The following is a 9,229-nucleotide window of genomic DNA, read 5'->3' on the forward strand; positions in this document are numbered from 1 at the left end:
CATACATTTTGCAGCGTTTTCATGCATTCGTGTGGTCGATTTGTTTATTTTATTTTACGTCTCCGTCTTTACAAACGTTTTGGAAAATATCAGCGTTTCGTGTTCGTTTTGACTTCGTGTGGACGGGGCCTTAAAGCCATGTAGGAAAAATATGTCTTTGAAAAGCAACGCAGCAAAACTTTCCTCATGCAACATATTGATCAAATCTTCATCTCATTTGATAGAAACCCAAACAAAAAGGTTTTCAAGTAGCCTCTAAAAACTGGATCAGCTGATCATAAAAACCAGCAGCAGTTCTGACCCGCCTGATGCTTCGGAACGACTGCTCAGATTCAGGGTTTCACAAACACTAACGGGCGACTGAGGAAGAGGAGCGATGGAAATGAATGCTCAGCTTCTGAATGTTAGTCTGATGCTCCACCTGCAGCAGCACTAAAACTCCAAGCCAGCAGCAGCTTTGTTAGAGTCATGGATGATGAGGATTAGGATGAAGTCAGGAGCGACGACATAATAAAGAGGAGGAGGAGTTGTACTCACATCCTATATGTGCGATACATTATTCTGCTCCGGAAAGGAAGGCAGGCAGAGCAGATCACACAGGAAGAAAGATGAAGGGTTAAGAGACAAACAACCAGAGCAACCCAGCATGCGATGGCAGAGAAACCAGGGGGACAGATTAGTTCAAAGACGGATAAAAAGACGAGGTTGGAGGAAGAACGGTCAGCATGCTGCTGATAAACAGCTGAAAAATGGAGTTTCACACACAAAGATGTAAACAGGCATCAGGGAGCGCAGAGAGACGAAAAAACAAAACAAAAAAACCCTTTGTTATTAAATAAATAAATAAATTAACACACTGACGACAAGTTGACGACTCCAGGATCTAATATAAGGGATGGAGGTGATGTTTTAAATCAAAATCTACGGTCAGATTCTCAGGACATTTTGGTAAAATAAAAACAAAACTGAGAAAACAGACAAAGCCTGAAGAACGTTTTATAACAATCTGTGTGAAGTTAACGATAAACACCAATAACTGAACGTCTACTGGCCCTAAAACCATTTCAACTATCTAAATTCAAATCAACTTCATTGAATGGTTTTAGTTCATCTAAGGTGATTTGTAAAGGAGCTGGAGCTAAAGATTTGTTGAAGTTAGTGAACCTTTACCTCACATGCCTGAGGAGCCGTTTCCTGTGCCGACCTCCTGAAAGCAGCGTTAGCATCACACGTAGCAGCGCTAACACTAGCGACACGATGCATTTCACCCCGCCTTCATTAAAACCTTGCTCCATCATTGAACTAGCTAGCTTGCTAACTACTTCCTGCTTATTACAGCCAAGCGTTACCTAAACGTCTGACAATGTTCTGCTTTGCATCGCCTGGTTCAACTGCAGTTTCCTTTTTTTGTTTGTGAACAGAAAGTTGGACTAAGATCAGATTCATAATTTTTTTCACTCTTTACTGTCAAAGTTTGCAGTGGTCACATCTTACTGATTTCCAGTGATCAGCAGGGACCTACTTGAGCTTTCCGGGGTCTTCCTGCGTTGGCTTACGGAGGAAGGTGGCGTTGGGGTTTGTTGGGTGTTCCCTCTGCGTCTTCTCGGGGGCGCTCTGCTTAGCCGGAGCCGCAGCCATCTTCTTTGCCGACCGTTTGATCCTCTCCTCCAGCATGCTCATGTCTTTCTCTGATAACTGCAAAATAAACATAAAAATCAGTCCTGGGTCGACGCTGTGGACTGCAGCTGCGGATTGGAATGGTTTTCTCCTACGTTTCCAATCAGTTTGTAGACTTGGTCCCCGCAGACGTTGTAGACTGCCACCACCGTGTTCAGGGCGGCGTTCCGGACCGAAGTGTCCCTGTCTCCGATGTGCACAGCGATTTCCTTTAGGCACTTGGCTGGAGTCGGCTGGCACACGTTCATCCCGTAGCCCTCGATTAGACAGCCCAACTCCTCCAAACACTCTGAGGAGCAAACAAGACCAAACATGAAGCAGGGAGCAACAACTCATCAGATAAAAAGGTTATTTTTCACATCAGGCCTTAAACAGCCCTTCAGGATGTCTCCATAAAAATCTACATGCCCCGGGAAGACTCAATGAGGCTCAGAAATTACAACCCCATCAATGGCAATCAACAACAGCCGGCCTAAATGCCAACAGTCAGTCCAAACATGAACAGTCTAGTGACTATAATCAGATTGGTCGTTTTCCACGGTGAGATCTGATTCCGTTTCAGACCCACCTGCTCTCTGCTTGGAGTTCTTGGACTTGGTTCCTTCCATGAGGAAAGGGAAGAGCTTGGAGGCTGGATAAACTTTGCACAGCATGGTGAAGATGGCCCTGACGTCTTTACGGACCACATCTTTCGATTCTCCCACCTTAAGAAAAATGAAATTTAAAAAACAAGTTGAGCTTCTCACTCTAAACGACAAGGTGAGCAGGAAATGCAAACAGATTCCAGAAAGAATTAGATGATGGACATTATGGTCCAGGTTAACTTTCTATTCCAAGTTAAATTGTATCCATCTGGACGGAGTCTGAGGGCAACAGATGCTCTCTGGACACGAGAGACTTCACCCACAAAGCTGAATATCAAGAGTGATTGAAGAAAACACGTCACATTTTTTTAACCACACTTTTTAAAAATATCCTCCATATTGAAGTCGACCGTGTTTTTAAGGCTACTAACGATTATTATGAGTCTGGCTGATCCCTGATCTGTTTTCTTGAGCTGATGTTGCTTTTTCATAATTAATAATGAGTGACAGTGCTGACAAATGTTACACGTGTCTCAGTTTAAACAAAATCTAAACATTTAATAAAAAGGATCCACCACTGGTTGAATGCATTGGCCTAAATAGGTTTTAATTTTCCTATCAACTTAAAAATTGCTGTTTGTGATACGTGAAAAGTCTTAATTACACATGTGCGTGCCAGCTGACCGGATTGCCTTTACCACTCCTGGCGTGATTTTATTTTTTTTTTCCCTTTAGCCCCCCTTCTGTTGTGAAATGATTTTTTAAAACTATTTGACTCAAACCTGCATTGAATTAGATGCATATTTGTGAGTGACATGAACACATGGAAAGCAAATTATTATCCAGCAATTCACTTTAATACAAAATAAACTTTACTGAATAAAATAAGTATCTATCTAGTCGATAAATATATCGACCTTTGCATTATCGGCAGAGCGCCTGCTCTGCCGATAATGCAAGCGTAGAAGAAGAAATGTGCCGTTTACCTGTGCAAAGAAAGAAACAACGAAAGAAAAATGTCTGAGGACTTCAGTGTTGAGGAAGTGCATGAGTTCTTTGCCGAGCTGAATGCGCACTTTCATCTGGTTCGGTATGCCGGCTTCCGTAGCGTCGGGATCGCGCATGTGCGCGCTTTCNTTGAATGTCAGCAGACAGCAAGAAGCCTCCCAGATCTCCAGATGCATTTGAGATATCAAAAAAGTACTCCAGAGTGTTGTTCAGCATGAGGGTGAGTAGAAAATGAAGGCTAATCATGTTTTGGGTTTACTATTCCTTTAAGTTTTGTATCTAACGTGCCCTTGTTCTTCATTTGCCATTAGCTTCTTACTGACTATTTTTTTTACTTTTGCAGTAATATGGGACAAAGTGCGTTCATTTTCCACTAAATACGGGACAGATACTTCCATTTCTAAATACAAAACTATTCAATTTTTCAAGGTACAGTTGGCAACCCTAGTTGAAACACACAAATCAGTATGTGATCTACTGTTAGCTACATTAGCTTGGGCTAACACCATTAGCAGAAGCTAACCTGAAATCAAAATCAGATCAGAAGATAATGAAGGAAAATTTAAAGTGACAGAACGATGAGTTACAACTGAAAGATGCTTCACTAATGAATCTGAAAAAAATGTTTTGATCCAGATGCTAAAAGCTAACTGCTAACAGCCTCAGAAGAAACTGGAGCTCTTTGCAGCATAGCTCTGCATCTGGGTTAGCATCTCCTAGCAGCAGCCAAACAAATAGCAGCTTCTTCAGACAGTTCTCCCCTCTTTGTTCGTTTGGTTCACATCTTCATATTTTTGTGTTTCTACATCATCAGTTTCAACGTGGTCTGGTTGAAAATGAAAAGGCTTAAATTTACCCAGTGCCATTTTGGCTGTACGGAGCTAAGGCTACTAGATCTAGCATATGTCATTTACCTCAAGGCCTTTCAGCATAGATGGCGATGTCTACATGACATTTTTTTATTGAAATTAATAAAACTGAACAGCCAACAGTTTTTTTTACTAGATTGTTTTACATCAAATATATATACACATCTCATATATATTTTTTAAAACAAATCATGACTCCTTTAACAAATCAAATAGAAATATTAAGCATAAATAAAAGGGAGCAAGTGGATGAAGCAGCAATGCATGAAGTATTCAGTGCCCCTGAACTTTGACCTTTTGCCACATTTCAGGTTTCAAACAAAGATATAAAATTAAATATTTTTTGGGACATAATCATGAAGTGGAATAAAATTTATTGGACATTTCATACTCTTAATAAAAAAAACTGAAAATTGGGTGTGCTAAATTATTCACCTCCCTTGAGTTCATACTTGTAGCTTTACATTTTGCTGTGATGACAGCTGCAGGTCTCTTGGGGTTTGTCTCTATAAGTTCTGCACGTAGAGACTGACATTTTTGCCCATGCTTCCTGCAAACAGCTGGAGCTCAGTGAGGTCGGATGCAGAGTTTGAAGAAGAGTTTTCACTTCATTCCACAGATTCTGGATTGGTTTCAGGTCTGGACTTTGACTAGGCCATTATAACACCTGGATGTATTCATTTGTGAACCAATCCATTGTAGATGTTGCTTGATGTTTTGGATTATGGAAGACAAATCTCCGTCCCAGTATCAGTCCTTTTGCAGACTCCAACAGGTTTTCTTCCAGAATAGTCCTTCCATTTCAATATAATCACCTGCACATTGCTCCTTGAGATGTTTAAAGGTTGGGAAACCTTTTTCCATCCAAATCCAGCTTTAAACTTCTCTACATCATGACAACATCAGTGATGCAGGTCAACAATGGATCATTCAGAGATCCCCACTGAATTTCTGGAGTTTGCTGCACTGAAAGTAAAGAAGCCTATTCATTTAGCACACCCCACGCTTCATTTTTTTTCCCCCCTCTCCACAACATGATTGGGTTCCACTGGTTGTTGATTCTTTACAAAAGAATATATACAATTTTATATCTTTTAGTTTGAAGCCTAAAATGTGGTAGAGTTCAAGGGGGTTGAATACTTTATCAAGGCACTGGATCAGTTAAAACTATCAACCTGCTGATGCTTTTTTTCCTCTCTGCCTCAAAGGTCCTGCAGCCTCTGGCTAAAGAGCTGCTGGTTCCACATTTAACGGATTTAATTTGCAGTATCTATCGCTTACGGCTCGTTTCATGGTTTGGTCAGATAAGTTCAGAGTGTGAATGAGTTTTTTTTATTTATTTTTTTTAAACAGATTTTGACTGAAACTCTCACTTTGAACATTTTTCACCATCCTGAGCAGCTGATCTTCATTCAGGTTTAAACATCAAGAAGTTTCCATCCTAACTGGGATGAATAAACGTCAGGATGTGACCAACTCCGCCACGCGCCAGGGGATCCACAGACCAGCGGCATGTTTGCTCCAATTTAATAAAGGCTAGTGGAGGTGGATAGTCGGTCCTCAGGGCCCGCTAGGTTCCCTCTGCTCTTTGTGACCCGCTCCAGGTTTGGCTTACTTGGCTTCAGTGTTGTTTTTGACAGCATCTTAGATTTAGTCTTAGTCTTCAGGACAAAAACGTCTATTAGTCGCATTTTAGTAATTATTATATGTGACAGTTTTATTCGACTAAAAGTCTGGTTTTAGTCAGTTTTAGTTATATTGCAAAAAAAGTTAACCTTTACGATTTCAAATAACCAGATTCTTTACCAGGCTGACAGCTCTAGCCTAGATACTACAGTTGCTGGTATAGAATGCTGCCATGCAGTTCATCGTTGCTTCACTTTGATTTATAGAATTCAAATAAACTTTTTTATGAATTAATGCCCTACTTTATACAATAGTCTCACAAAAGTTGTGAAAATGGCAGATTTAGTTCAAGACGTCATATTGGTTAATATAGCAGACAGACAGGCTAACAAAATGTGCAATGAAGGAATGGTTTTAGACATAAAAGGTTTCCAGTGTAAAGCAAAACTCTTCCTGATCTACTATGAATTATGCTTTACACACAGATCAATAAAATCTTCACTGCTCCAAAAAAGCAAAGAACAAAAACATTATTCTTTCTACTTTGGACATTTTGGCTCCCTTTCTTCGATTTGCCCCTTGGTTCCTGCTGCTCAGGGGTCAAACTAGATTTAAATTCACTGGGTTTTGATATTTAAAAAATACAGAGAGAACCTATATAATTGCCTTGTAATGCCATGGCAATAAAGGTCTAAATTGAATGAATATGCTAACTAAAATGTTAAAATATTCAAAGGACAAATAGAAAATGTTTTAATGACAATACAAGGAAATATTTACATCACATTTAAATAGATAGAACAATGAGATAAAAATATTAAAACATCCATGTACCTTTTCATCTGGCTCTTTGTCCAGAAAAAAACAGAATTCAATGAAATATTTGTTTTGGATATAATTTAGGGATTCTTTTTTCGTAGAAGTTAAAGAATGTTTAGCATCACCTGTTCTGAGCTGGAAGAAATAAAATATTGATAATAAAAGGATTTTTTTTTCACTTGACAGAGGATGATCAGCCACATATAGTTTATTAAGTAGCGAGATCAGGAAGAGTCATACTGCTGAGAGCGAACCATCAGAGTGGAGTGTGAAGCGCAGACTCTAAGCTCTGTGCACAGACGCATTTCTACACAAGCGGAGAGAAGATGAGAGCAGTTTGACAAGATTTGAACGTGCAGCATCAGACCATTCCAGGTTATTTTTCTCAGGCTCTGCCGCTGCTGTCATGAGCCATCTGTGCTCCTGCAGCATGGGCGCGCGTCAGGATCAAACAAGACGCAAAAGTACGGCAGATACTGCTTAGATTACAGCACAATGATGCATTTTAAATAGCTTACCAATGACCCGCTAATTCTTATTTAGTCTCGTTTTGTCTCACTGACTAAAACATGACTAGTCATAGGTGTGAGTTTTAGTCAAAGATCCATGTTTAGCACAAAAAAAAAAAAAAAAGGGATCGTCAACAAAATGATTTTGTCATCCTCATTGTTGACAAAAACAACCCTGTTCAGTGGTCACCGTTCATTTATCACCACAACTTATGACTAAAGTCTACATACTGGTCACCATTACAGCATCTATATTTCCATTTAATAAAAGCAGACGTTCTGCCATCAGTCTGCCAGAACAGAGACGCATCCATTGATCTGTGGAGATCAGCGCCTCCCTGCTGAGGAAAGATCAACTCGGAGCTCCAGATTCAGACAGGAACCTGAACCCTCCCACGCTGCTCTGAGCGTGTCTGCTTACCTTCAGGATCAGGTAGGGGATGAAGGAGTTTGCTTCGTACTCCGTCAGGTGGTAGTTCTCCCTGTTCAGCATGGTGAACAGCAGCTTCAGGTATTCCAGAACTTTCATCAGGATGGTGGTGTTGGTCTCAAAGAAGCGAAGCGTGACCCATTTCAGGATCAGGTCCAGACAGCCGATGGTGGCATCGCTTTCGCTGTTCAGCCTCTGTCAGACAGAATTCAGAGGTCAGTACCAGAACCAGATGTTCTGAAAACACAGTCTGACCCGCAGCCTCCCACCTCGATCATGACGCCGATGGCTTTCACGTGTCTCTGGAAGTCGAGGTGAAACAGCTCGTCCAGCAGCCACTTGGTGAAACAGGCGGCCATCTGGCTCTTCAGCTGCTCCACGTATTCATCCCGAGGAGTGATGAAGTTCCACTTCAGAATCTAAGGAACAAACGTTAGGTTACCGTTATTGCTGGACATGACTGGGACCCACTGAGTCAACCAGGACCCCCCGACTCGGGATGAAGACCTAAAAAGCAGCCAAACCGAAAACTGGATTAGGGCCCTATAATTTCCGCAATCACGGACGGAATCGTGGAATTGGCAAATTAACGCGGAATCTAGTATAAATGCGGAATTTCTACATTTGAAATGAAATTCTGTTTTTGTGTGGGAGAAGAACGTACGTCGGGGGGGAAATGCACACCAGGGGATGCAAATCTGGGCGACACAATCCCTCCCGCCCTGTCATTTCCGCTCACCCTCCCCCATCAAAACATTGAAAAAAATGGCGAAGCGGCTCTCCACAACTCCGCTTTCGGCAAAAAAGTTGAGAAACACGACACTAAGCCCCAAGTACAGAGCCGAGCAGTTCCCGCCTGACTTTTTCGTGTCAGGTGAACTATTGTTTTGCAAGTTTTGTCAACATTCCATTGATTGAAAGCGCAAAAATACATGTACTGACCACTTGTCATCCAAAATCCATGTGAGGAACAAGAAGTACAATAACGCTAGCATGTCCACCACGTCCCTACAGACGTGCCTTACTGCGACATTTAAGTCTTCTGACTCAAGAAAAGAGTTTGTTGAAGATTTTGTCGCCATGTGTGCTGAGGCTGACATCCCTTTGGAAAAGATGAAAAAACTGCGTCCGTTTGCGTCAGTAAAGGGTAAAAAAACTGAATTTGCAAAAATTAAAACGGAAAAAACGGAATTTGCAAAAATTAAAACGGAAAAAACGGAATTTGCAAAAAATAAAACGGAAAAAAACGGAATTTGGGGGAAAAATAAAACGGAAAAAATACGGAATTTGGGGAAAAAATAAAACGGAATTTGGGAAGAAACAAAACAGATTTTATAGGGCCCTACTGGATTTCAGTTATATCCCTATAGCCTGTTTATTTCTGAGAAGAGTTGGCTATTAGTGGCAGCTGGAACGGCTCACAGACCCGGGTTAAAAGTCGCCTTCAAACAACTCAGCTCAGATCGGCATACAGTGGGAACGACCTGGGTCGACCTGCTAATTTACATGATCCCATTGAGCTCTGTGTACATTCGTTGAACTTTGAGAAGCTAAGAGAGATTCAGACCGAAAATAGAACGAAACAATAAAGCACAGACTACGCCCTGTCTTCCTTAAAGGAATAGTACACCCAAAACATGATTAGCCTTCATTTTCTACTCACCCCCATGCTGAACAACACTCTGGAGTACTTTTTTGATATCTCAA

At 41.1% G+C, this 9,229-nt stretch overlaps 1 protein-coding gene across 1 annotated transcript in view; it reads right to left on the reverse strand.

Moving 5' to 3' along the window:
* The window catches only part of ckap5 (cytoskeleton associated protein 5), a 43,515-nt gene that overhangs the window by 8,165 nt on the left and 26,121 nt on the right, over window positions 1-9,229 (reverse strand). Inside the window, exons 29-33 of the mRNA XM_015383797.1 lie at window positions 7,792-7,941; window positions 7,514-7,717; window positions 2,246-2,381; window positions 1,773-1,966; window positions 1,523-1,695 (exon numbers count right to left, since the gene is read on the reverse strand). Coding sequence (XP_015239283.1) covers window positions 1,523-1,695; window positions 1,773-1,966; window positions 2,246-2,381; window positions 7,514-7,717; window positions 7,792-7,941 — 857 coding nt within the window. The remainder of the gene's footprint in view (window positions 1-1,522; window positions 1,696-1,772; window positions 1,967-2,245; window positions 2,382-7,513; window positions 7,718-7,791; window positions 7,942-9,229) is intronic.

Source organism: Cyprinodon variegatus, unplaced genomic scaffold (assembly GCF_000732505.1).
Source record: "Cyprinodon variegatus isolate N-32 unplaced genomic scaffold, C_variegatus-1.0 Scaffold294, whole genome shotgun sequence".
In the NCBI taxonomy this organism is placed as follows: domain Eukaryota; kingdom Metazoa; phylum Chordata; class Actinopteri; order Cyprinodontiformes; family Cyprinodontidae; genus Cyprinodon; species Cyprinodon variegatus.